This window comes from Astatotilapia calliptera, chromosome 15 (assembly GCF_964374335.1).
Source record: "Astatotilapia calliptera chromosome 15, fAstCal68.1, whole genome shotgun sequence".
Classification (NCBI taxonomy): domain Eukaryota; kingdom Metazoa; phylum Chordata; class Actinopteri; order Cichliformes; family Cichlidae; genus Astatotilapia; species Astatotilapia calliptera.
The window spans coordinates 40,701,356-40,728,167 of record NC_137436.1 but is presented as its reverse complement, the minus strand read 5'-3'; the positions used below and the strand labels follow the sequence as shown (position 1 = coordinate 40,728,167).

At 40.4% G+C, this 26,812-nt stretch overlaps 3 protein-coding genes, 1 long non-coding RNA gene and 1 other non-coding gene across 11 annotated transcripts; 2 read left to right on the top strand and 3 right to left on the bottom strand.

Annotated features, from left to right (window-relative positions):
* Nucleotides 1-3: 3 nt before the first annotated feature.
* On the top strand, nt 4-3,738 carry LOC145420476 (uncharacterized). The gene is made up of 2 exons (XR_013901796.1): nt 4-137; nt 3,274-3,738. It is a non-coding gene; the product is annotated as an uncharacterized LOC145420476 (long non-coding RNA).
* On the bottom strand, nt 137-13,577 carry LOC113007098 (uncharacterized). 4 transcript variants are annotated; one of them, XM_026143495.2, is made up of 10 exons: nt 12,964-13,577; nt 12,689-12,754; nt 11,571-11,702; nt 11,042-11,230; nt 9,280-9,474; nt 6,832-6,942; nt 4,142-4,282; nt 3,505-3,660; nt 2,027-2,063; nt 137-413 (listed from the first exon to the last, which is right to left on the bottom strand). In XM_026143495.2, the coding sequence occupies exons 1-9, from the start codon at nt 12,994-12,996 to the stop codon at nt 2,028-2,030; spliced, it is 1,059 nt and encodes a 352-aa protein (XP_025999280.2). In that variant the 5' UTR covers nt 12,997-13,577; the 3' UTR covers nt 137-413; nt 2,027. The 4 variants fall into 4 exon arrangements, with proteins under 4 accessions (XP_025999280.2, XP_025999283.2, XP_025999282.2 ...); XM_026143498.2 differs by lacking the exon at nt 11,042-11,230; XM_026143497.2 differs by lacking the exon at nt 12,689-12,754.
* Nucleotides 13,578-14,926: 1,349 nt separating this feature from the next.
* On the top strand, nt 14,927-14,999 carry trnak-cuu (transfer RNA lysine (anticodon CUU)). The gene has a single exon. It is a non-coding gene; the product is annotated as a tRNA-Lys (tRNA).
* Nucleotides 15,000-17,820: 2,821 nt separating this feature from the next.
* LOC113006604 (growth arrest and DNA damage-inducible protein GADD45 beta-like) lies at nt 17,821-19,122 on the bottom strand. Its single transcript, XM_026142670.2, has 4 exons — nt 18,934-19,122; nt 18,696-18,796; nt 18,388-18,601; nt 17,821-18,266 (listed from the first exon to the last, which is right to left on the bottom strand). The coding sequence occupies exons 1-4, from the start codon at nt 18,997-18,999 to the stop codon at nt 18,153-18,155; spliced, it is 495 nt and encodes a 164-aa protein (XP_025998455.2). The 5' UTR covers nt 19,000-19,122; the 3' UTR covers nt 17,821-18,152.
* Nucleotides 19,123-20,703: 1,581 nt separating this feature from the next.
* Nucleotides 20,704-23,622, bottom strand: LOC113037131 (growth arrest and DNA damage-inducible protein GADD45 gamma-like). Of its 4 annotated transcripts, none has more exons than XM_080289751.1 (4): nt 23,485-23,622; nt 21,376-21,477; nt 21,056-21,269; nt 20,704-20,886 (listed from the first exon to the last, which is right to left on the bottom strand). In XM_080289751.1, exons 2-4 carry the CDS (start codon nt 21,468-21,470, stop codon nt 20,719-20,721), a joined length of 477 nt encoding a protein of 158 aa, XP_080145877.1. In that variant the 5' UTR covers nt 21,471-21,477; nt 23,485-23,622; the 3' UTR covers nt 20,704-20,718. The 4 variants fall into 4 exon arrangements, with proteins under 4 accessions (XP_080145877.1, XP_080145879.1, XP_026049642.1 ...); XM_080289753.1 differs by lacking the exon at nt 23,485-23,622 and adding an exon at nt 22,179-22,341; XM_026193857.2 differs by lacking the exon at nt 23,485-23,622 and adding an exon at nt 21,841-22,337.
* Nucleotides 23,623-26,812: the final 3,190 nt, after the last annotated feature.

Here is a 26,812-nt window from a genome sequence, read left to right as displayed (position 1 = left end):
AGGGGGTTAGAGTAAAGTTCAGTGGCATGAATGAGGAGCAAATGTCAACCGGCAAAAATAAAACCATGTGCAGGATCAGAACCTGCCACAGGAAGTTGATCTGTTTTTTAAGACACAGAAGAAGATGACGCTCAGAGGTAATCCAGCTTTCTTTTTAATAACAAAACACTCTTTTCTCCAAATAATCTGATTTAATTTGTCAACAGCTGCAACTTTGAAACAAACACTTCATATTCGCTTCAAAAAAAAATAAACAACAACAAAAATTCCACTACGTGCACAGTTTCCATGACAACATTCAACTAAGAACAAATAAGATACTTGTAGAAATACAAACAATAATCAGAATACACGTGAGCTGTGAATGAAAGATGAACATCCCAACTGCATCTTGTCCCTTGATTCTCTCGACTCTACAGTAAAGAAATAAAAGAAATAAATGCATACATTTAAGATCAGTCGCGCTGCTCAGATCCTGCACTCATTCAAACTTTGTCTTTTTCCTTTTAATCAGGTAAGTCTGTAGAAACACAACTGAAGAGAAACGCTACTGTGAGAGAGATCTTCCAGGAACAGTGACACCATTATCTGGATAATCGATTGGTCAGCAGGCCGTGATTTCATATCTGCTTACCTCTAATCTGGAACCTAACCTGCTCCACAGGCCTATAGCATACGTTTCCAAGATGATTTACCCCAGTAAGACATGAACCACCTTCACAGTACAAAACACCCAGGGTTAACCCCAATAAGCCAAAATTATGCTTATAATACAGGCCTCTGGTCCATAACTTGCAACTGTCATCTGAGCCAATGTTGGGACTTTTAAAGCTTTTCCTATTTATAAAGACCTCCTCAATGGCCATTTAGGCTAAACAGAGGAATTAAGTGACCGATGAACAATTAAATGACAGAAAAATAACGTCCATCTGGTCTTTAAGTCTGACGTCATCAGCTGTGTCAGGCCCAAACTCTGCTGCAGGTTATAAAGTCAAACGAACACTGCAGCATCACTGAGAGTTACAAACTGCCTAAATTCTTTCATCTTTAATAAAACGATCAGCGTTGCTGCTTTACCAGGTGTAACAATGAAGTTTAACATCCAGGCATCCATGAAAATAGAACTGATTACATTTAACAAAGTTAGAAGTTAGCAGGAAGTTAGCTTGCTAGCTTCCACCTAAACATGATATAGCATGTTCTGACTGAGAGGTTTCTGAATAAATTCAAACGCACAGCTCTGCTATCACTTCCAACATAAATGAAGACAGAAAACTAAACAGCAGTGACGTTTGTAGGGTTACTGAAGTTGGGCTAGCTGCTATATAATGATGTGCTACGTGATTGCTAGCAACACAGCTATGTTAGCATAAACACAGTGAAGCTGAAGGATGAAGCTAACTTTCTTCCACTGGATAAAAGTTAACGTGAGGGTTCCTGATGGTTAGAGACAAATGTAATGGCATGGCAGGATGCTGTAAACGGACCAAACTTCAGCAGGAGAACAACTGAGATAATCCATCCACAATACGAGGTTAGTCATTCATATACTGCTGCTGGGCTGCAGCTACATCGTAAGGGTTTAAACACTGAGCTGTCAAATGAACAGTGATGATTAAAACCGAGAGAGGCCGACAGTGATCACTGACTGTTTTTACGGGCTTGTTGAGATTAAACAGAACAAGATACAAAACATTAAAACATGTTAAAAACACAACAGCCTTAATAAACACAGACTAGTTTGGACCTGAAAGGGTTCATCACGTCATCACTTAAAGACCAGATAGAAGTTTTGGTTATAGAAAACAAATATAATAAACTCAAACTGGAGATCTTTCACGTTACAAAAGTGTAAACCACTACTCTATGAAGCTATGTATACACTCCATGGCATAAATATACCTTAAAAAACTTTTTATATATACACTGACATGTTTTCCTGTGATGCCTTTGTGTGAAGCGCATTATCACGACATTCTATTCCTGCCTGTCTGAGTCTGCGCACATGTTCAGTGTGGATTCTCACCTCAGTCTCTGGAGGCCGGCTTGAACATCTGCTGAGCCTGAAACAAATTCACGACACATAAGTTTAAAAGCAAGTGTCACATTCTTATATTTATAACTGAGCTACAAAAAATTAATTTAATGACACAAGCAAAGTCCTGAGTGTCACCCCCAGCTCTTACAGTGTTCACTACTCAGTTACATTTCAATGCAATCAGTATCATTTACTGTTTTTTTTAATACATCTCTACGTTCTATAATTCAGCGGTCCCCAACCCCCGGGCCTCGGACCGGTCCGTGAGTCGTTTGGTACCGGGCCGCGAGAGTTGAGGCTCAGGTGTGAAATGTCTGGTTTTCAGGGTTTTTATCGGTTTTCAGCGTTATTTTGTTATCGTTTTTATCGTTTACTCTGTTTTCCTGGGTCTTTTCACGTGTGTTATGAATAAATCTTCTGTTTTTCGGTACCGGTACTAGTTTTATTTTGTTGTATTTATCCGCGACACCTTAAAGGCCGGTCCATGAAAATATTGTCGGGCATAAACCGGTCCGTGGCGCAAAAAAGGTTGGAGACCGCTGCTATAATTCATCTAACACATGATGCTTTCTACTAGCTAGCATCTACTGGGCTTCACCTCAGGTCATGTTTGTGCTGCTGGTGACTTTGTAGCATTTCTGATGCAATTATCTGACAACTAACACAGCTTTCAGGATTAACTGTTCCAGTGTTTCAGTGAATGGACCATTATACTGTCTGTTACTCACTTAATGCCAAACAGTTTATGGATGAAGCTTGCTAACGAGGAACTCCACCCACTTGTCTTGATATTGTCACTTCAGGCTAAAAAGTAGGTGACGTCAAGTAAGATCCACCATTTATGTTTGGCTGTTCTGAAGGAACAGATTTTATATAATTTCAGCACAATGAGCTGCAGTTGTGAGATTAATATGCAAAATATTACCAGAGGTCAACTTTTTAAGGTTTATTATAACCTCCCCTAACACTACATCCAGTGATACCCTTAACTGGCAGTTCATTACAACTGTACCATCAAACCAACTGGTCACATGGTTTGGATAAAACACGTGACCTCTCAAGTGCTGCGTACTTCAGAGATACCTCATATATGAAGACAACAGACATGGATGAAGATGTATTATTTTTTGTCACAATTGTCAACTTGTTTTGTTTAAATGGCAGTCACACATTTTGTGATTTATCAGGTCATATTCATTCATAAAGAGCTTTTTATACTCTTCATATGTCCTCAGGACGTGTGATATACGACCATGGGCCCCATAACGAGTACAACAGGAAACAGCTGGGGGTGAAAGAGCGTTGGAACCGTTAGTGAAGTATAAACTTCAATACCATAAAAGGTGTTGCAGCTAACTGTCATGATGCATGATAATATACTCTGTTTACGCATACAGGGCGTGTACAGCCCTTTATACAGCCCAACATCAACGAATCGGGACACTGTCTAATAACCTGCTACTGACCATGAAGCTGCCCGTGTGGAAGCCACACATGTACCACAACATCAACATGCTGGATGTGGAATCAGTGCCAGGAGAGCCATCAGACTCTTTCCCACCAAACATCCACGAGGGAGGAGGAGGAGGAAAAGGGGGTGGAGCCAGGAAGGACACGCGATCCTGACGAGGGAGACACCGGCACAGGAAACATTATTATTACATTAAAAACAACATTGATAAACATTAACTTGATCCAAAGTAAAGAGAATTTGATTTCCATGTGTCACTGAAAAAGAAAACGTGAACAACGTCCACATTAAGCAGATAACGATTAGAAATGGCAGAAAAAATGGATACAGCACAGCATTGCAATGTTTTGTGTATCCATGTTGTGTTAACGCACAGAGACAAAATATTGCTATATTATTATTTAAATTGCTATTATAAATTTAACTTTGCGGTACTAAATTAAAATCACTTCCTTTTTTAGTCACCAGATGGTGCTGTTGAGTCTTTTGCTAGTTCCTACAGACAGGTTTATAAAACAAAGACGGAGACAGAGAAAAATCAGAGCATTTAAAAACATCTGGACTTATTTGGGATTTATTTTTATTTTTCAAGAAAGAAAAAAATCTCATAATTTGAATAAATGTAGGTTTACCTCTGAGCCCAAATGAGGAGGAGGAGGAAAAGGACGGAAGCTGTGACTGGTTGTCTTTTCTGCTCCTACTGTCTGCTGGCTTTCTTTCTTCTCCTCAGCTTCTTTCTCCACTTTGCGCTGATCACCAGGTCTCTCCTTATCCTGCAAAAACACAAGACAAAAAACACAAAATATCAGAGGAATCTTTTCTGTAAAGTAGATACTAGCTATGAGACAAATTATAAATAAATTAGGCTATACTGAGTGAAAACGCTTGTAGTGTATCTATTAAACTTTGCTGAATTGACATCAAAGTGAACAGTGTGATCAGTAATCCAACCGGCATTTAAATGATTGGTTATATGACTTTTTAAGTTAGAAGTAGAAACTAGTTATGATCTTGGTTGCTTAGTCTGCAGTTTCAGGATAACATCAGTAGTGCTAGTGTCTTGATGCATACTGATGTCATCCAGGTAAGTAAATCCCAAAAGTTGATTTTGTTATCTGGATGTTTTCAGTTTGAGAAACGTTTCGTCATCATCCAGGTGACGTCTTCAGTCTTCAATCTTATAAACAGGACATTTGCATAATGACTGAAACCAGCCCACTGAAGGAACAATGGGCTGGGAGGTCAGTTCCTTAATCATTAATATGCAAATTCTCATGACCATTGATCAACAACCACTGATCAAAGCCCAGATCACACCAAGAAGGTCCTGAGTAAAGGTGGTTGTCCCAGCTGGAAATGTTCTTCGCCTAAAGAAAGCTCCAGCCGATCCAGGAAAGAAGGAGAAGCGCAGCCTAATGCTGGGCTCACACTGTGCGATTTTTGGCCCATTTTGAGCCGATTTTTCAGTCGTGCGACCGTTTTGGGGATCGGCCCGAGTTTGGCCTTAATCGTGTGTCGTGTTTCGTATACACGGGGTAACGAGAAGCGATTAACACCTCACGACCAGCTCCCGATCATCAATCGTTTGGTCGTAAGAAAATCAAACCTGTCTGAAATCCTGAAAAGTCGGAGCAGCACGGCAGCGCAGCGTGTGATCTGGACACAAGCGATGGAGGCACAACTTGTAGAACTTTGGCTCATCCGAGCATTTTCGATGGCCTCACAAAATTATCACGACCACAACAACCGTGAAAATAGTTGGATGGACTTTGCTGCTCAATCACAGCTGCCTGATCAATGTTTTTCATTAGCAAAGTTGATGTTGGTGTCTGTGTGAGTGAAAGACAGAGAGGGAGAGACAGATTTTGTGTTTTAAGCTTCATGTTATGGACGCACAGTGTGAGACCTACGAACTTCTCACCCCTGCGAGTCAATCGTACAGTTTGAGCAGGAGCTGAATAACGTAACTGATAAAAATCACAATCACAGCTTAAGCGAAAAACAGCAGTGATCCCGTACTAGAGCAGGGCAATGTGACCAAAAATATTTATCACAACATACATTTGAAAATTTATGATAACGATATAACTGACGATATAATTGACACGAGACAAAATACTTTACAACTCCACAACTTTATTAGTGCAAAAAATCCCATCAATGTATTTTCACTTAAACAAGCAGCTGTTTTTTGCATTAAAGTTATATAAAAATTTAACAGTGCAAATGCAAATTCCTCGCTGACAGTTTAACCAAAAGGCGTTTCCAGTGGAAACTGGCCGACATATCCTCAGCATAACCATGTATAATGTCCACAACACTTAAAAAGAGGTTATACACACACAATACGGTAACATTATGTTGAAGCGCAGTACGTTCTGAACCAGAACCAGTTCTGGTTCATCCGTTTCATTCAACGATCCGCTCTCGCCCTTCTCATTCCCCGCCGCCGCCATGTGCGTATGAAAACAAAGGCACTGCGCATGCGTGTTTTACCCATATTCTATCGTGATATTTCATTTTCTTATTGTTGCCCAACATTATACCGCTATTACCGTGAACAGTATGATATGGCCCAGCACTACCCCGTACGTGTCAGAAGTATCACAATAGTTGAGACGTATTTTTTTCTAAACACAGAGTCTCACGCTGCGCCAAAAATTGGTCCACTCCAACAATCGGGTCCCCGAAACAAACAGAGTAGCATAGTGTACGCTGTGCCAGGAGGATTGGCAGGATTTATACATCGGGGAAACCAAACAACCTCTGGCTAAGCAGATGGTACAACACAGCAGAGCCACCTCGTCAGGCCAGGACTCTGCAGTCTGTTTACACCTACAGGCCAGTGGACACTCTTTCAATGATGAGGATGTAACATCCTGGACAGGGAGGAACGCTGGTTTGAGGGCGGAGTCAAGGAGGCCATTTACGTGAAAGGGGAAAGACCGTCTCTGAATCGAGGAGGGGCCTAAGGGTACATCTGTCACCATTCCCCAACTCTCTGTGAATGGGACTCATGGCCATTGATCAGTGGTCATTAGAATTTGCATAATTAAGATGAAGGAACTGCCCTCCCAGCCCATTGTTCCTTCAGTGGGCTGGTTTCAGTCATTATGCAAATGTGCTGTTTATAAGATTGAAACCTGCAGTCAGCTGAGACTGAAGACGTCACCTGATGATGACGAAACGTTTCTCAAACTGAAAACATCCAGATGAACAGAATCAACTTTTTAGGCTTTTATAAACCTCTTGAAGGCTCTAATGTTTTGATCACTCACCCATGAATCACTATTTAGATTCTTGACCACAAATGGAGACTCACTCTGGAGTAGTTCTGATCATCTTTCCCTGCAGACCTCCTCTCTGCTCCTCGTTCTCCTTGGTTCTCCCTACTTCTCCGCCTGCTTGTTAAATTGGACCTCCAGTTGCTGGCCTACAGGAGAACAACACAACACCTTTTTTTCTTTATGGGGCATAAAGACACCGATCAATGAAATTAAAAACACAAAAGAGAGCAGAACAAACAAAACAACCCAAAAACATCATTTTGAATAGTTAAAACAGAAAGACTGCGCCTCCACTTCATATCAATGATGAGAAAAGCTTTTAGACCACATCAAAGAGGTGAGATTCTGCCCTCATCAGACAGCAGGGAGGATCAGAAATGAGCTACATCTAATTAAAAGAGTCCTTTAATAAAGAAATGTATTTTGTTTTTTATTATTTTAGTTTAACTGCTTTCATATTCGTGCAGTGGTTCAGTTATTTTTTAAAAATGCACACAATGTTGGTCCATAAATCTAAATGATTTTTTGTTACTATTGTTTCTCTACTGCTTTGAAAAGTCCTGAACACTTTCTTTCATCCTGAACATAGATCACATATAAAAGGTAGACATCACAGCTTCGGTGACTAGCTTGATTAGCATGTTATATCCACCTATACTGCACAGGTGCAGATAACTGCCGATCAGAGCTAAACAACGTACAAAAATAATACCAGAATTTCACTAAACTCAAGCAGAGACAGCGAGAGCCAACCTCAAGTTATCTTTAAGGGAACTGCAATGTTGAGCTGACTGAGACTGCCGCTTCGCTACAACAAAACATTTTTTCTCAAGTGTTCATATCCATATCAAAGACAGGAGCTACTGTATAATTGTAGGGTCTTTATAATATAAAGCACTTTGATTTGGTGCTATAAAGTTGACTTCAACTGAAGTAATAACCCTCTGTAAAACAACTGAGTAGCAGCACAAACAGCTGAAAAACCACCTGAGGTGGTATTAACTAGAGATGGCACGATACCACTTTTTTATGTCCGATACCGATATCATAAATTTGGATATAAATCTGATATAGTGTGTTTTTTAATTAAAACTGTTTTTTTAATATCTTGTTTCATTTTGTATAAGTTCAAATTCAAGTTTAAAAAAAAACAAACAAACACTAAAGCTATTCTGTTACACCTGTATGTAAAAAACACACTGCACCCAAAATATTTCATAGTTCAGCAAAACTGATCAATCTAATAAACTTAAACCTGCTCCAGCCTCCCTATTCTGGTATTTTAAAGAGTAAGCAATCTAATTAATAGGGTTGCAAACTCCCAGCAAAAAAAAGAAAAAAAAAAGGAACCACCCCCCCACGCTACACCTCATGATGCTTAATCGACGTAATCAACTTTAATTTGATGCAGTGTGAAAAAAAATGCACAGAAATCAATTATTTTTCCACAATAATTAAATAGATTCAACATCTTTCTTCAACAGAACTGCAGACTGCACAGATGGTACCTTCCCAAAGGAAGAAGTACTATAGCTTACTAGGGTATATATATTAGATTTAACAGTTAGTATATACAGTAATGGACTTCTATACATTTTACATCAAATTAAAACTTTGGGTGTAAGATTCAGATAATTATTTATTAAAAGCTCGACATTTTAAATGAGAATAAGAAAGAAAAGTATGTCTTTGTGCCCCTTTTCCCTGTTCATGCCCTCTCGGCCCCCCTGGCTAAACTTTGCTAGATCCGCCCCTGCACAGTTAGGTCAGCTGTAGAAAAAGATCCTGGTGTAGAAAGTAATATTAAATACATTCTAACAACAGCTGATCAAGCTTAAACGTGCTGCTGTTGTTCAGCCGCTGGTTTCCTCTTTCTGCTGCAAAGTGGGACAAAAACAAAGAGAGACGGACTCGCGACAGAAAAGCCGATCAGCTGATCATTGATCAGGGAGGGGGGGGCAGTCGCTCCATATATCGGTTGTTAAGCTTAACGCTGGAATGCTTTACAAACATTCAGAGATGAACTTACACACTTGCTTAACTTCTCTCTGGGATAACTTTGTCGGAGATGAAATGCCGGGTTGGTAGCGAAGCTCCAAATGCTCAACCAGACAACAGGTCTCGCACGCCACAGCCGCTCTATCACGTGACCACACTGCTCCGACGTGCTACGGTTATGAGCAGAGTTATGCCATGTCGCAAGTTTTGTGAGGTGCTCTTGTGATATTTAATGGATCGGATTACATTTTTTATTTCTCTCCGATATCCGATCCAGTAATTTAGGTCAGTATCGGACCGATACCGACACGTAATATCGGATCGGTCCATCTCTAGTATTAACCTGTGATCTGGACCAGGAAAGGTTCTTAGACAAACAAATTTCCCACGTGTGGGAATCTTATCTAGACTGTCTCACTTGTCAATACTGTCTAGACTCTTTATAGACATTTCCCCATCACTCAGAGCCTGGTGTGGGTCTCTACCTTGATTGTGGCGGCTCTGCTGGGTCCATAGAGCTCATCGGGACTCAGCAGGCAGTTAACATCTTGCTCCTCCTCATTGTTGTAGTCATCAAAGCGAATGCGGCAGCGCTGACCTTTTACCCACAGAACCACAGCAGGATAAAACAAACCATCCTCTGAATACACCGCCCGACATTGAGAACCAGGCTTCCAGTCCTGAAACACATATAACCAGTTACTGAATACAGATTTACATTTTCAGGGCGATCGTGGCTCAAGAGTTGGGAGTTCGCCTTGTAATCGGAAGGTTGCCGGTTCGAGCCCCGGCTTGGACAGTTTCGGTGTTTGTGTCCTTGGGCAAGACACTTCCCCCGTTGCCTACTGGTGGTGGTCAGAGGGCCCGGTGGCGCCAGTGTCCGGCAGCCTCGCCTCTGTCAGTGCGCCCCAGGGTGGCTGTGGCTACAATGTAGCTGCCATCACCTGTGTATGACTGGATGTAGTGTAAAGCGCTTTGGGGTCCTTAGGGACTAGTAAAGCGCTATACAAATACAGGCCATTTACCATTAAAAAATGATGTACTTTGATGTATATTGTGATTCCAACTGGTTTTCTGTATTCAATCAAGTGGATACAAAAAACTACTTTTATTAAGCTAAATTTACACCAGCACTACTCTAAAAAACTCGCAGATTTAACGCTGTTCATGAAGCAAAAAAAAAAAAAAAAGTGTTTTAGGTTATGGTACTTAAAGCATGTATACCACCATCCTGCCTAAATGGCATCACTAGATTGGCTGATTGTCTGTAGTCGATAGTTTATGTTAGCTACCTAGTCACAGAACCAATAAGTCAACGGAAAACAAGGAAACTAAAAAGCAGTTTATGGTCACTCTTGTGTTGGTCCTGACTGCAGCAATACATTTTATGTTTCAGGAAAAACAGAAGGAAAACAAGGAAAACTGTCCACTTTCACTCTTAAGCAGTAAGTGGCTCTTTATTGTTACTTGCAAAGCTGGTGTTTGCAGAGAACTAATAAATTACAGATGTCTTGAGGACTGTGAGGAGAGGGTGCTTGAATTAGATGCTCTGTTGGTTTGCCAAGCCAACAACGTGAGGTTGATGCTGAACCCTAAATTTGATTCCTCATTGGGTTGGGTGCACAGAGTGTTTGACACAATCAGCTGACATAACAGATGTCCCCAAGACACGATGAGTATCACTTTATGCAATAATAATATTTCCCACCCATTACACTGGGTTATTGTGACCATAGGACGACGGAAGGAACAGTCAATAGTGAGGAACCACTTACTGCTTAATATTTTTAATATTTATTATTATTACTATTATCATCATCACAACAACAGCAACAGATACTGACAATATTTGATGAAGTATTTAAGGAAAGTTAACACACAAACTATGATGAATCATTCTTCACTCTGAATGTGTTGCTTAACAAAACTGAATTAAGACATTTTTTCCGATTGATCTTTTGACTACATACCACAGCCAAGCAGAGCTTCCTCAGCTGTTACCATGTGCCTTTAGTTGTTCTTCTCAAATAACTAATAAGCAGGTATCGAAAGAATTTTTAAACGATGATTTTAAAAATACTGACAACTGCCAGTGATACCCCTCAACAAGACTTTCAGAAAACTCACTCTGACATAGAGATCAAGGTCAATACCCCATCAGCTTTTTACAGCTGAGGAGTCAAGAACAACCACTGACTTGCACTTTAACCCATTAAATATTGCCATAATATGTTAAAGTGCATTAACCTGAGCATGTGAGTTCTCCATTTGTGGTGTAGCATTAGGACTCTTAAGCGCACTCAGTTCCATGTCCTCCTCATTGCCATAGCCAGTGAAATGAACTCTGCAGTTGTTGCCATCCACAGACACCACAGTTGCTGGATACTCCTTCCCATCTACAGACCACACTGCCCGACACTGAGCTCCCACGACCCACTGTGAGACATAACAGGGGTTTTTTTTGCACAACATATTATTTATTGAAATCACCAAAATAGCAATAGGTGTGTTTACTTAATTTTTTATTTTAATTGGTCAGGGAGTAGTTTGTTAGTTGATCCTGCATCAAGTTATGAAAAGACAGAACAAATTCTGAGACAGTAATTTAAGTGACAAAATTATAAGCTCACAAACTTGTAGTTCTCTCAACTTCTCTGCAGTTCTTGATCTCTGTCTGCAGAGTGCAGCAAAGTCCCACGTATCTGCTCCGAAGCTCTGGGCTACACTTAAAAACTGCTTCTGCAGATTAGCCCTCACCTGTCTGTGAGGTCATTACCTTTGACTCAGGATCAGCAGAGTCAGCTGAAGATGGACAGGCCTTCTGTCCGTCATTCTGTCCAGCCCCATGTTCTGGCTCCTCTCTGCTGTCTGCATCCTCTGAGGCTTCAAGCCCTGTCAAAGTCACATCCTGTGTATACACACACACACACACACACACCTTATCCAAAATTTGTACAATTTTTACTATGACATGGAAGCCACAGTATTATAAAAGCTGGAAAAAGACCATTTTACCGCATTCTAGTCACCTTCATAAAGCAGTTATCCACTGGTTATGGTGGAAATGTCTATTTATTTACAATTTAAAGCACAAAGCATTTAACTTTTGGCTCAGATACTCAGATTCTGTTTTCCTTTGTGCCATTTCTTTGGAAAGTAACATCCTTAAAAACAGAAATGCCTGTTACGCTGAACAAATGTCTTCTTTTAATTTGGACGCTCCCTTTAGGGGTCACCACAGCAGATTATCTGCCGCCATCTCACTCTATCCCCAATATCCCGCTGTGTGTGTCCTCCTTCACTACGTCAGTCAATCTTCTCTGAGGTTTTGCTATTTTCCTCCATCCTGGTAGCTCCATATTCAACATCCTTTGTCCAAAATATTCACTATCCCAGCTCTACACATTTCCAAACCATATCAGCCAATCTTCTCTAACTTTGACTCAAAACTGCTCAACCTGAGTTGGGTCTTCATCTCTGCCACATCTCTCTTTTTTCCCTCAATAAAATATACTGTAAAAACATAACCAAGTTGAAGAACAAATCTTTCAGTTAAACTGACAGAAACTGCAGAGGTAACCCAGAAATTTACAGTAAAAAAATTATCACATTTATTATTATGCATACCCTTAACTTTGAATATAATTTAATGGGTGGTCTTTGCAGTTTGGTGCAGCTTTGTGTTAAAAAAACAAACAAACAAACAAAAAATGTGATTTTTTTTCCCTGTATTAGGATATCTTTGGGAATAAATGTGCAATTATAGATTCTGTACGGTGACAGGGGAGTTTCACTGGTCTGGCCCGCTTAAGATTAAAGTGTGCTGTATGTGACCCACAATGTGAAATGAAGGCCACTTGTGGAATAATGTAGATATTTAACTTTCAAACCCACTTGGGATATTTCCAGGGCATCCCTGAAAACTTCTGCCAGAGAACTTTGGTCTTTCACGGACTCCTCCTGAGGACAGAAAACTGTTAGCTACTCCAGCACACAGGCTAAACTCAGCACATTATAAAATATCTTCAACCCTTCAGGCCCTCGGTTTGGTGTGTAGCTAGCTAGCTGCCTTTGAGGTTTGTTGTACTGTTATTAGTCGCCGTCTGGCTGTTTTGTTCATTAAAATAGCAAATACACATAATACACAAATAAATAATATAAACACGTACCAGACAGACTCCGTTTCCGGCCAGTTCAGTCATGGCTGTAAATAGTTACAGATACAACCATTTCACAAACCTTAAAAAAACGCGCCAGCACCTGCGTTAACGAAACAGCTTCCGGTCCTGCATTTCAAAATAAATGTGGGACCGGAAATAAATCTTTTAATAAAGAAGCTGTAAAAATCTAAGAACACATTTTTCGTTTGTTTGTTTTTTTTTTTTGCTTGTTTGTTTTTTTTTTTTAACGTCACGAACTTCTACATAAATCAGTTTTTTTAATTATAAAGTACATTACTTTCATTGTTTCCCTCATATCATAAGATAAGATAAGATAAAACTTTATTAATCCCTCGGGTGGGCTCCTCTGGGAAATTCGGTTTCCAAAAACACAGCACCGACAGAAGTTACAGAGTTACAGAGTTATATATATATACACGAAGGGGATAAATAGAATAAATAGGAATGAAAATAAATAAAAATACAAGTGAATTGCACATTTCAAGTATGGAGTCTATTGCACCGTTGACTATTAACAAAAGTATTGCACAAAAGGTATTGCACAGTGAGGTGAAGAGGCACTACAGCTTAGTTGTTCCCCCCTCCTTTGTCCTCCTGTTTCCCCTCCATCTCCCCTCCAGAGAGGAGTTAAACAGTCTGATGGCGTGTGGGACAAAGGAGTTTTTAAGTCTGTTAGTTCTTGTCTTGGGGAGAAGCAACCTGTCACTGAACAGACTCTTCTGGTTGTTAATGGCCGTGTGCAGAGGATGCCCAGCATTGTTCATAATGTCCAGCAGTTTTTTTAGTGTCCTTTTCTCTGCCACCTTAGTGGCATATCATCCCCATGCTGCGCCAGGGCATATTGGGAGCTCATCTCTGATCTTTATCATTCAGCTTATTGTCAAATGCTTAGAAACTAAATGAGCAAATGTGCAATAAAACCTGAAGAGATTAATTTTTTACAGAAACATCGTTCTACAACCCCACAAATCTGATAAATTACAAAAAAAAGGGGAAAAAAAGAAAACGAATCACCTTTGTTCACTCATATGTCTACACCAGGATGAAATTCCAGTAGCTGCTGGTACAAAACTGTCAAAGCCTTTTCACATTTTTTTCTTTAAACTGAGGATCTTGCCACTCTTCAATTCTAGATCCTCTGAACTGACGCGATTAGCTTTGTAAACGTAACTATGGTCTTGGAGGTGCTGCAGACAAACCCACATTGTGCACGCGGAGATCACGTTTGATTATTAGTTTGTTTTTTTCGTTTTAACTGCTTTTTCTGCCCCATGTTCACAGGTGGTCCGCCTACGTCTGATTTTTGCTACCTTTGCAGAAGCTAATCATCAGAAGAAGACTGCACGCGTATTTCCTCGTTTTTGCCTTTGTTTACAAGACCTGTGCTGGCAAATGGTATGGGGACAGTAATTAATTTCAGTTCACTTTAATAGGTAATTGCACTACCGAGCATCAGGATGAAAGTAGAAACGTTATAGATTCACACGATTTGAGAGTTGTGTGTTCACAACTTGTGCAGGAATGCGGGAGTGAACCAGGAAAAGAAACAATCGCTCTCACCGGGGGCTAAATCTAAAGCACGGTCCCTTCTCAACAGTTTTTGACCAATCAGATAGACGCGCTTTCTCTTTTATAAATAAAAAGAGAGTGTGTGTAAAATAAAGGAGATGCCTATCAGAGAGTGCCATCTCTGCAATGACTACGCATTGACAGGATGTTCCGGTCCCATTTTACACCGATTCTTAGACCAAGTTACTGACCTGACCTCTATTTCCGTTTTTTCCCCGCATATTTAGCACCAGCGGCAGAAAACTGTGGAAGTTTTCTTTTTACAAACCCATCTTCTTAAGTCATGATCTTGCAGTCTTGACTTTAGCACGTGAAGAAAGCTCCGGTACACACACACACACACACACACATCGAGACGGGTTTATCGTTTTCCTTCCACACCGCCCGGCTAGCTCAGTCGGTAGAGCATGAGACTCTTAATCTCAGGGTCGTGGGTTCGAGCCCCACGTTGGGCGATTCCTGTTTTCTTGGAGCAAGCAACTTCCTCACGTGTGAAGTCTTTGCACGCATCCAAGAGTTAACTCAACCCACTACAACTTCCAAGCTAGGTTCAAGGTTCTTTATTTGTCACATGCGTAGTTATACAAGTATAACACACAGTGAAATAGCCTGACACGTTCCTCGACATGTGCAAAAATGATGGGGGGGTTAGAGGAAGAACATTATATATATAGTATATACACTGGGTGAATGTGCAAATCAAATCAAATCAAATCACTTTTATTGTCACATCACATGTGCAGGCACACTGGCACAGCACATGCGAGTGAAATTCTTGTGTGCGAGCCCCACAAGCAACAGAGATGTGCAAACACAACAACACAAACGAGCAAAATACAAGAATGGCCAACCTGAAGTAGTAGTAGCAGCAAGCAGGTGAATTCTGTACATTAATATGAATAGATATCTGACTATTTTACAGGATAGACAATATAAACATATTTAAAATTAAAGGAATTTGAAATGTACATTGTGCCTGGGTTTAGAGTGTCTGGAAGAGTCCTGTCTCAGTCAATTATAGATGATGTGAGAGGGCGGGTGTGTGTGTTTAGGGCACGGATGGCTTGGGGATAGAAGCTCCTCTTGAGTCTCTCTGTCCTTGCCCGGAAGATGCGGAACCTTCTACCAGATTGCAGAAGTTGGAACAGTTTGTTGCCAGGATGGGACGGGTCCTTCAGTATCTGCTCTGCTCTAGTCCGGCATCTCTAGCAAGACTAGAGCTAAGCAGAAAAGCTAGCAAGACTTATCTGTTCAATCTAGCATTAACAGCTCCATTAATATTCAATTCAATTCAATTTTATTTATATAGCGCCAAATCACAACAAAAGTCGCCTCAAGGCACACACGTATGTTCACAGCATCTAGTAAAGACAGGCGTAATTATGATAATAATGAACTAAAACACAATCAGGAACTTCAGGGTGGATAAAGATAGACAGATATAATTAGTGTTGGAAAAGAAATGACACCGACCTCTCCCACAGTGGAATTGAAGAAAAGGGTATGATGCCTTCATTAACATCGGACAACAGATTTAGACATCAGACAGTAAATTACAAAAATGATGTTTAATCAACATCAACGTGATTTTTTTATACAATATTATGTGAATGAAACACTTTAGATTTATTAGTGAAAAATAAAAAGAGGGGAACGAGTGAAACTGTGTTAGCTGACCACATTCCATCATGTAGGGGAGACCGGGGATAGTTGTAACATTTTTGACATTTCTGTCTGTAAATTGGAGCTCGTTTAAGGTAGTGGATTCAAAATGTAATGCAAAGTCTGCTATTAAATAGTGCAGCTATTTTCTCTGCAGCACAATTACCCATTGCATGGTATGGCCTCAAACACAAAGAGTGAAATGTTACAATTAACCCCATAGTCTGGGTTAGTTGTAACATATCCTGGGGTGAAATGTAACACAATGAAATAAGGGTACTGACAAAATATTAACATGTAATCTTTGTTTATTCAACACAGTGCTCTGCATCTGATAACCTGTGAGTAGCAACAATGCTTACACATCTGTCTCACTGCAATGTTAATCCCTTATGCATGATGCCAAATCTGATCCTAAACAACCTGCTGCACCCAAACGTGTTCTGCACAGGGTGTAGCAGGGAGTCATCCTGGTTTTATCTTTGCTAAATTATTTAAAGTTGAGTTTAAGTAGATTTGCTTATTTCACTTAAGAGTTTATTGTTAAAAACATTTTATTTATTGTGTGTGTGTGTGTGTGTGTGTGTGTGTGTGTGTGTGTGTGTGTGTGTGTGTGTGTGTGTGTGTGTGTGTGTGTGTGTGTGTGTGTGTGTGACAGAATGCAGAAATCTAGCTTTTGAACATATTCCAACCCCCCAAAAAAGACAAATTATGGAATTTTCTGCAACTGAATATTTCATTAATTTTGGTTGGTCTTCCTTGAGTTTGGCCTCATTGGCTCAGTGGACATTATAACCTACAACTCTTGCACCAATTTTGAACATAACAATGAAGCTGAAAAAATGTAGTTGTTCACCAGCACCGCAATTCCATTACTTTTTATCCTGGCTTACCTTGGTGTGGTTTGCAAAGTGCTTCAGAAAGATGAGGAAATCTGTTTCTTGCACCCATCCTGATTTATTTCCACTACCAGTACTTCCTACTGGTCCATCTCTGACACAGTGGTCTGCATAATGTGTGTGTGGGAACACAAACAGTGGAGGAATTGTGTTGCCAATGGCATTAACCACATATACAAAAGCGACCAGTGAACCTCTCTCTGCTGATGCCGTTGCCCCAACTTGTTTAATATAAGTTAAAGTAAAAGTGTGGTAAGTTGAAACATCTGCATTATTGTTACAACTAACCCAGACTGTTGCTGTTACAACTGACCCAGACTCCTATAGCCATGAACTAGCTAACATTACAGCCAACGGCTAAAACATTAGCACTAAAGACCTACACAGAATATATCCCCATAGACATACAAATAACATAATTCAGGTCTGATGAGTTTAACTGCAAAGCAGATAATGCTATTAGAAATTGAAATAAAGTAGAAAAACGTACTTTTTGGCATACAAATTACTTTTTTTCATGTTAAATTGTCTGTGTTTGACAAAATGTGCTGATTTTTCACATGTGATAGCAAAACTGAGTTGGGCATGCACAGGATGAGTCACATCATTTGAAACTTAGCCCTGACTGGAGAAATTGGAAGTGTTACAACTGACCCACGTTACAACTATCCCCGGTCTCCCCTACGAGCAATGTAGGGAATACTGAAGCACATTCTTTCAGTTGATAAACTGCAATTTATTTTGCATGCACTGCTTAACAAAATGATTGCGTTTTAAAACGAAATCGTCCTCAACTGCTCTATTAAATCTGACACGGGTCTGGATGAACCCTCTGCCGGCTGCTGTTCGAGTTTCACGAGCAGTTCCTCGGTTTTCCACCCGTCCACTCAGGTCACATGTCTAGACATTTTCTCACACACCTCTTCGTGGCCTTCAGCTTCCCGTCCTGAACCAGATCAAACTGAACTCCCGATAAAGCAAAACCCCGTTACTCTACTTGGGCCAGTTTCCATTAATTCGAACCGCTCTGCAGCGGTCTAGTTTAGGTCAGCGGTCCTGCAGCTCAAGGTGGGGGAGACACTCGTACCTGTGGCGGCTCTCCTCGCAGAACCTGGCGACCTGCTGAAGAGCCTCGCACTGCAGAATCTGTTCAGAAGTGTTCTGCAAAACAAAGCATGGTTGAATATTTATGTTAACCAGAGTTTATCTAGAAAATAAGTCGGGATCCACACTGGCAAAGTTTGACAAATGCAGTGGAGCAGAATGAGGCGTTTGGACTTACAGTGACCAAGATGCAATGCAGGTCGCGGGATTCGCTTCTGTTGCTGGTTTCCTCTAGCAGCTGAGCGAGCCGCCTCATTCCCGTCACTCGCAGGATGTCGAGGTAATTGTCGTAGCAGAAAGCCTGCAGCAGTTTGAAGTGAATCTGCAGCGCAGCGTCATCTTCATCCTCCTCATCAAGGGCCAGCACACACAGCACCGCGCCATCCGGGTATCTGCGGGTAGGACAGGAGAATAATAAACCCCACATAGCGTCAAAATCACTATTATTCTGACAGTACAAATGAATTGCTTTACATTAATACTTACTCATTCAGGAATTTTGCAGACTCATAAACTCCCACAGTCAGACAGTTCTGATGATGAGCTGTGACCAATACATGTTCCAAAGTCTGGCTGATGGTCTCCATCTACAGAAACACGAAGGAAAGTAAGTATAATACAGGCTCTAAACAAGGGCATAAAAGCTTATCAAAGTGCACTGTAGCCGGATTCAAAATGTAACTTGTGTCAGTGCGTAATTACGCACCAAACATGCCTATCTTACCTTTTTCTGTGTGCTGCTGGATTCCAGAGAAGAAGAAGAAGTAGTCGGAGACAAGTCGGTGGTCATTGAGCAATGACGAATCTCTGTCTCTTCAGGTCAAAACTTTCATACCTGCTCTGGGACGTCACACCTTACCACTCCCTCTGTTACTGGCCAGCTGTACCCCCCGTCCCTTTTCAAACTTCGCTCCCTGTCTCCCTCCTCTTCTTTCTGCACACAAGTTTGTTTGCTTAAATCCTTCTCGTTAAAAAATAATAATTAAACTTTGGAGAAGATGATTTTAGCATAGGGATAACCTCTCAAGATAAGGCTGTATATTAGCTTTGTTTTTTATGGATGAGCCACTGCAAGAAGAGGCACGCAAAAATATTCAAAATAATATTCTGATATCTATATTTCAAATGTATGTGCAGCGTCTCTGTTCCTGTCATGCTTCACATCACGCATGTTTGACAAACATGACTGGAAGCGCCCTCTCCCTCTTTGATCAAGTCACGTAGACCTGGAATGGACCTTTTGGAGATGTGCACAGTGAGTGGGTTTAAACGGGTTCTGCTCTTTTGTTTGGTGAATTCGAAAAGTGTTCCGGTGGACGCGTGAAGGGCTCCCAGAGATTAAGGTGAAAACAATGCAGAAAGCTGTGAGCTGTAGCTGATAGCTGGTTGAAAGTGCATTGATTGTTTCTTTAGGCTGATTCACTCAAACATTAAGGACATCATGTGTTCACTGTCCCTGCAGGGATAAGACCCCCAGAAATATCTGGGCTCTGTACTTAATCTCTGGACTGTGTATTTAGATAAGATTTATGATTTTAAATCTCTGCAGTTTCTTTCACTTGTAAGTATTTATCTTCATATTCAGTGTTTATTACATTAATACGTTAATATCAGATAAAATTACAAGATCAATTAAGTGAAGGAATCCAGTTTACACAAGATGTGGGGGCATTTTATGTTAGTTTATGTCAGTCTTTGAGTGATTTTGGGGTTTTCTGAAAACACCTCCAGGAAATGTTTCAGTTGAATCATGGCTATTGTGTTTAATGAATGAGAACATTAAACTTGATGAAGCCCCTAATAAGGTCTCGTGCGGAAAACACCTGATTGATTAAAGACTTAATCAGTGGCGCTGATAAGGTGAAGCTGTGAAATTTACTAACAGGGTCGCTGTTACAGGCATGCACCCGAAATGCGTCCACAGTCTTTTTTTTTTTGTTCAGTTTCAGTTTGCTCGTTATGAGGGGATGTGGGTTTGTCTGTCTCTGTCGGCAGAGAAAGTGTGCGATAGTTAGACAAAGGTGACAAAAAAACTTAGTGCCAATAAAAATTCCAAGATCACATGAAAACTAAAACTAAAGATTTTCTTAAAACATTTATTTTAGTTACATTTGCAAGCAGAGAATAGCCCGAAGTCTGTTTGGTTTAATTATTTTTTGTCATCTGGCCTTGAAGCATTTTGTTGTCGTGAAATTTCTGTACAGCACTGACAATGAAATGAAACAGCGAGATGATAAACTTTATTTGGCTTTAGTTTTATTTTAATTTTTGTGTTTCTCTTATTTTTCATCAAGACAGCCCCAGGACGCTTTGGCGCATCCGTTTCATTGGCAGAGATATGACTTTGTGCAGTTTTCGCTTTAAGAGGCAGTAAATCCCTCGTTTTAAAAATAATACATTGAAAGTTTGAAACTGAGGATTTCACCTTTACCCCATTTTTTTTCTCTTTGCAACTTTAGAACGTGGATTCAGAAACAACGAACACGCTGAAGAATTAAATCCTTCACTTTTATTTACAGCAACGACAACAACAACAACAACTGCGGCTTGGGTAGCGATAAGAACAAACGTAGTAACAAGAAAGGCAATGCACCGACGAGTCCCTCCGTCGGCTTTCTTCGCAGAAGCTGCTGAGGATCTGCAGGGCCTGGCGTGGAAGCGGCTTCACTGGAGGGACCTGCGAAACACAGCGAGGAAGGACGGTGAAACTCCCGGAAAACACATCACTTTGCTTCTTATTCGAAGTAGCCTATCATGAAGCCAAGTGTACAAATTACAACGATTTTAATAGAGATAATCGGCAAACATGTTAACTGCGCAGCAGCACAAATGGAAATTTGGCTTACAGTGACCAGAATGCAGTGCAGGTCCCGCGAGGCCTCGTTGCCGTTGATGTCATCCATGTTCACCAGCTCTGCCAGCCGTCTCGTGTCTGTCGAACACATGATGCTGACGTTCTTCTTGTAGCACATATCCTTTAGCTGGATTAGATTCATCTGTAACATAATGTCACCCTCTGTTTCGCTGGCAAGGACGCACAGGACGACTCTGTGCGGGTTTCTGCGGGAAACAGGACGACATTAATGTCACCATTGCCACGTTGTTCCACTATTAGATCAATTACTGCATTTGAACTATATTTAAACGTAAAAATTAAAATACTAACGCTTTCATGTATTTGTAGGACTCAATTACACCGATTCTGAGGCAGTTCTGGTGATAAGCTTCCACGAGCAGCTCCTCCAAAGCCTGACCCACCATCTTGATCCTACAGATACGCAGACGGTTAGAAATGCGCACAAACTAAGACAAAACAGCCCCAAAGTCAACAAATAACCCCAAACAATGAGAATACACCCTAACCCATGACTCAACATTAGAAACTGCTATAAAAACCCGAAACTGGGATGAAATTTGAGCAAACTTACAATGTATCGTGTAGCAGGGGTGCGTAATTACGCACCACTGAGATACAATGTAAGTTTTAATTTGGAAAATTGAGACTTACAAAATCAAGTTAGCGTAAACAAATATAGTGATTAAAGAAATCAAATCCTTTTTCAGACACCGCAGAATGTTTCACTGAACTGAAACACAAGCAAACTGTGGAAACCCCCCCGTGAAGTCTTACATCCACTGTTCGGTCATCTTGGATGTAGCAAAAGTGCATAGATCCAAAGCAGGAGCAGAGTGTATGTCTTTAAGAGAAACTGAGCCCAGTGGATCAGGTCCTTCATTTATACTCAGGTGGGGTGGGTTGGCCCACCTGAACACAGCAGGCGGTTTGAAGGTAGACAGTTTTAAATGGTTTTAAAAATGTATTTGCAAGTCACGTGTGCGAATGCTTGGTACAAAATTCAAAAGTCCGAAACAGAAAATGTCTTCTTTAAACGGGAAGAAATGTATAATTACACTTTTTTGGACGGGAGGTTCTGACACTGTTATACAGCTATAATCATGTGTAATTACCTGACCTTACTTGACCGAAGCAAACTTTTAGACCAGGCACCCAGCCCACGATTATTCTAATATTTATCGACAATTGGAAATTAAAAAGTAAAATAAAAACTTTAATTGAGGTCAAACAAACATGTCTGTGCGTCCCCCTTACCCCCTCGTCTCCTACAGACTTGAACTGAACTTCGTACAGCAACACCAGGTCTCGGACCCCTACCCCCACCCTGCCGGTGGTGGGGTGTAACTGGGACAGAGAACCTTGCTCTCTGCATTGTCTCTGCAGATCTCATTTCCCCCTAAATAATTTAGACACTGCCTTAATATGAAGTGTGTAGGAAATTAAACTCGAAATTGAAGATCAGCAGTTTCCGTAAATGCGTGTTGATTAGTCTTTGGAATTGTGAGATGAACATATGTATAATTCAATAAAAGAGTGTTTCATTTCTTTCTCTTTTGTTGTGAATTTGTGGACTTCCTGAGGTTTTTAAATGGGTTGGGGTTTCCTGGATTCAACTTCATGATTTACAATGATATAAATAAAACACCCCAAGAGAAAGAAAAAAAAACTGTTATGTTTAACATCATGTTTAAACATTTCCGTTAGGAGAATTAATCAAATCTTACAAGTATCAATATTTAGACTTCCAGAGAGCAATGTAAAACACTTCCGTTTTAAAATAAAACATTTTATTTGTCATATTTCTAAAAACAAAACAATAACAAAAAAACAACTTGCAATTTTTAGAATGCACGGAAAATAAAATTTTATTGCTCTTATTTATTTTAAATTTTCTTAACAGGTTAATTGCTACTGGGGTCAGAAAGATCCTTCTACAGGTTAAATAATAATTCATACATTACAGTTGTTATAGAAATTCTGTATGTATAAACATAAAAAAACAAAACAAAAGCTAAAATGAAACAAATGTTCCCCCTGACCCTGAACAGCGCAAACACCGACAGTGTACCTCAAAGCAAATATGAAACTTAATTTGTCACGGCTCTTTCAGTACCAAATTCAGCTGAACGACTGTTTTCACACTGAAACACACTCCACCCACTTATTAACGTTTCTTTTATTTTATATTTTCTGTATATAACTTGTGCATGTCCTTTTGTGTAGATACATTCCCTGTGCAGGTACCTCTTAAACGTATTTTATCTTTATTAATCTAATTGTCTTATCCGAAAAATCTGAATGCAAAAACCTAAAAGCTGCAGAGAGACGCCAAACAGTGACAATAAAGATCTATCTGTAAGACAGATAAGAAAACAGGTTGGAAAGTGCCAGACTGACTCACTGTTACAGGGAGAGAACCTGAGAGAACCTGTGGTAGGACTCGACTTAAGCGGTCAAAGAAGTGCAGGAGACTGATGCTGTCCAGTAGTGATGGCCCGCTTGAAGCTGACGCTCCGGAGCGTGTGTCGAAAAAAACAACACACTGGTTCAGAAGCACTGTGTCGAGGCTTGCTTCGTTTGGCAAAAGTCACGTGACCAGTGACGTCCGAAGCTTCATTACGCACGTAACTGCTTCGGTACCTGATTCAAACGGATATAAGGAAGCGAATCATCCACGGGATTCGTGGAGTGTGTTGATGGTGACAGATAGCGAAGAGGTGATCATTCCACTGACAGATATGGAGCCAGCGAGGAAGAGAGGACGTTCTGGCGTGTGGGAATATTTTGAGTTGATTTTGCTCAATTCTTTTTATCTGCCGAAGTGAAAAACTTGAAATGTCCAAAATCATGTTTTCATAATGTAAATATCATTACAGCATATGACTTTAGGAACACTTCCATGTGAATTAAAGCTAATGAAGACTACAACAATGTATTTGACACTATACGTACATTACATTGCTACACAGTTTAGAAAATCATTTTGTTTATTGTTTTTAGGTGATAGTCTGCAGGACCCAGGAGTACCTGCATATCTACCAGCTTGCAGTGTAGTTCCTGCACTCCACAGCCTCTTCTGTTCCATGCAAGTGGATTTTCTCCAGGGCAGGAGAAACTATTTCTAAGAAAAGAAACAGACTCAGCCAGCGCACAGTAACACTAATCCTCTTTTTAAATGTAAATAACAAAAGGGCTACCTTACATTGATCATGTTTTTACTTTGCAAGTTCTTGATTAGGGGTGGGTTTTGATTATCGCCTTTCTGATTACAATCCATGCTAAATTGAATAAAGTGATATTGATTCATTAAAATCCCGTGTCGATTTGTAAATTAACGTTATTATGCCTGAAACGCCAGCATCTCAGGTTAAACCTCACAACATGTCGTCAAACACCATGCAGCTAAAACAGTAACTGGGAGCAGGTTTACGGATTCTGCATACAAACGTGAACACAGAGCGCGGACCCGACGCGTCAGAGTCAGATTTTGATGTGTCGTCGGGTCCGCGCTGTGTTTGCCTCTTTTTCTTCGCTGGCTTCTGCAGCTGCAGGTTTCATAACTCTCTGTTTACATCTCTAATTAAGTCTCACATGTGTCAGCTTTCTTTTAATAGATACGAAATTATGGATATATACTGTTAAATGATCAGAATTTTAATATTTCTGACTGAGGCAAAACTTTCCAGATTCCAATCAAATTGAATCGGATCCTGTATCGAATCAAAATGATTCTACAAATCAGTGACGATGCAGCCGTACTCAGCTCCCTAAGCATTTTCCCTTTCCAGTTCACAATCAATCCCACCCCTAGGTCAAAAATATGTATAGGACAATTGGCCTCATCTAATATTTTGTATGAACCTGTCCAGCTGTCCAGTGATTAAATGACAAGTAGATGGAGGCAGGACTTCACAGCAGGGGCATACTCCATAATGTGCTGTGCATTCTCATATGTATATTATATATATTGCTCACTTATTGTATTTACCAACATCAAGGAGTTATGAGCAGAGAAAGGCCACACCATAGTGCATGTTTAAATAGGGAAAGTTTATTGATCAAAATGTATTACACAGATACGCATTACATTTTTTTCAGCCCCCCAATCGAGAAAACAAAACCAATTACATGTTCAAAGCAACGGAACGGTGGCCCAATATCAGAGAGAACTCCACTCTTGAGTGAGCAGCGATGATTGAGCAGTCCGTTTTATTTTGCAGATTCAAGCTGCTCTTCAAAAGTTTCACCACCAGATGTCACCGGAGAGGACTGTGTTGAAAAGCTTCGAGTAATGAACCGTTTTTCAATACAAGCTTCAGTGCTTCGGAAAGCTTCGTGGCACTGAAGCTTGTATTGAAAAACGGTTCATTACCAGTTCCACATCACTTCCGTGATGTGGAACTGGTTTGGTGTTTGTCAGATACATGACAAAGCAAATTTTTTTGCAGAACATGCAAGCGGCCATCGTTATTGTCGGACTTAAGATGCTCTTAAATCTGGGAGTAATCTGGGTCCTAAACTCCATATACTTCAGGTCAAACGAACACTGCAACATCACTGAGAGTTAAAAACTGTCTAAATTCTTTCATCTTTAATAAAACGATCAGCATTGCTGCTTTACCAGGTGTAACTATGAAGTTTAACTTCCAGGCATCCATGAAAACAAAATTTATTACATTTAACGAGTTAGAAGTTAGCAGGAAGCTAGCGGAAGCTAGCGGAAGTTAGCTCGCTAGTTTCGCTAGCATGTTCTGACTGAGAGACAGAGATTTCTGAAAAAAATCAAACGCACAGCTCTGCTATCACTTCCAACATAAATGAAGACAGGAAACTAAACAGCAGTGATGTTTGTAGGGTTACTGAAGTTGGGCTAGCTGGTATATAATGATGTGCTACGTGATCGCTAGCGACACAGCTATGTTAGCATAGCATAAACAGTGAAGCTGGAGGACGAACACTAACACTTTTCCACTTATAAAAGTTAACGTGAAGGTTCTTCATGGTTAGAGACAAATGCAATCGCATGGCAGGATGCTGTAAACGGACCAAACTTCAGTCAGAAGAACAACTGAGATAATCCATCCACAATACGAGGTCAGTCATTAATATACTGCAACAACATGGGAATAGAGAAGCTGCCAGAGAATTCAACATTAATGAATCAATGGTACAGAAGTGGAGGAAGCAAGAAGAATGAGTTTAATAAAGTTTGATTTATCTGACTGCTTTGTTTCGCTTAATGTGCCTTATAATCCCGTGCACCTTATGGTCCGAAAAATACGTACTGCACACTGCAGTTTAATGTTGCAAAGCACCTCTTTTTAACTTCAGTGGATATTATACATGGTTATGCTCAGGATATGTCAGCCCATTTCTACTGGAAATGCCTTTTGGTTAAACTTTCAGCAAGGAATTTGCATTTGCACTGTTACATTTTTATAAAGCTTTAATGTACATAAAAACCAGCTTCTTGTTTAAGTGAAAATAAATGGAAGGTTGTGTTTTTGCGCTAGTAATGTTGTGGAGTTGTATTTTGTCTCGCATCAATTATATCGTCAGTTATATCGTTATCGCAAATTTTCAAATATATATCGTGATAAATATTTTTGGCCATATCGCCCTGCTCTAGGCAGAGGCACTGATCGGTTTTCTATCGCCCATTTGCTGGGAGTAAGGGCGCCCTCTGTTTGCGAGGTGCGCCTGCTGGGACGGGGACTCAGTGCAGGCTGGTTGTCGTTGAACTCTC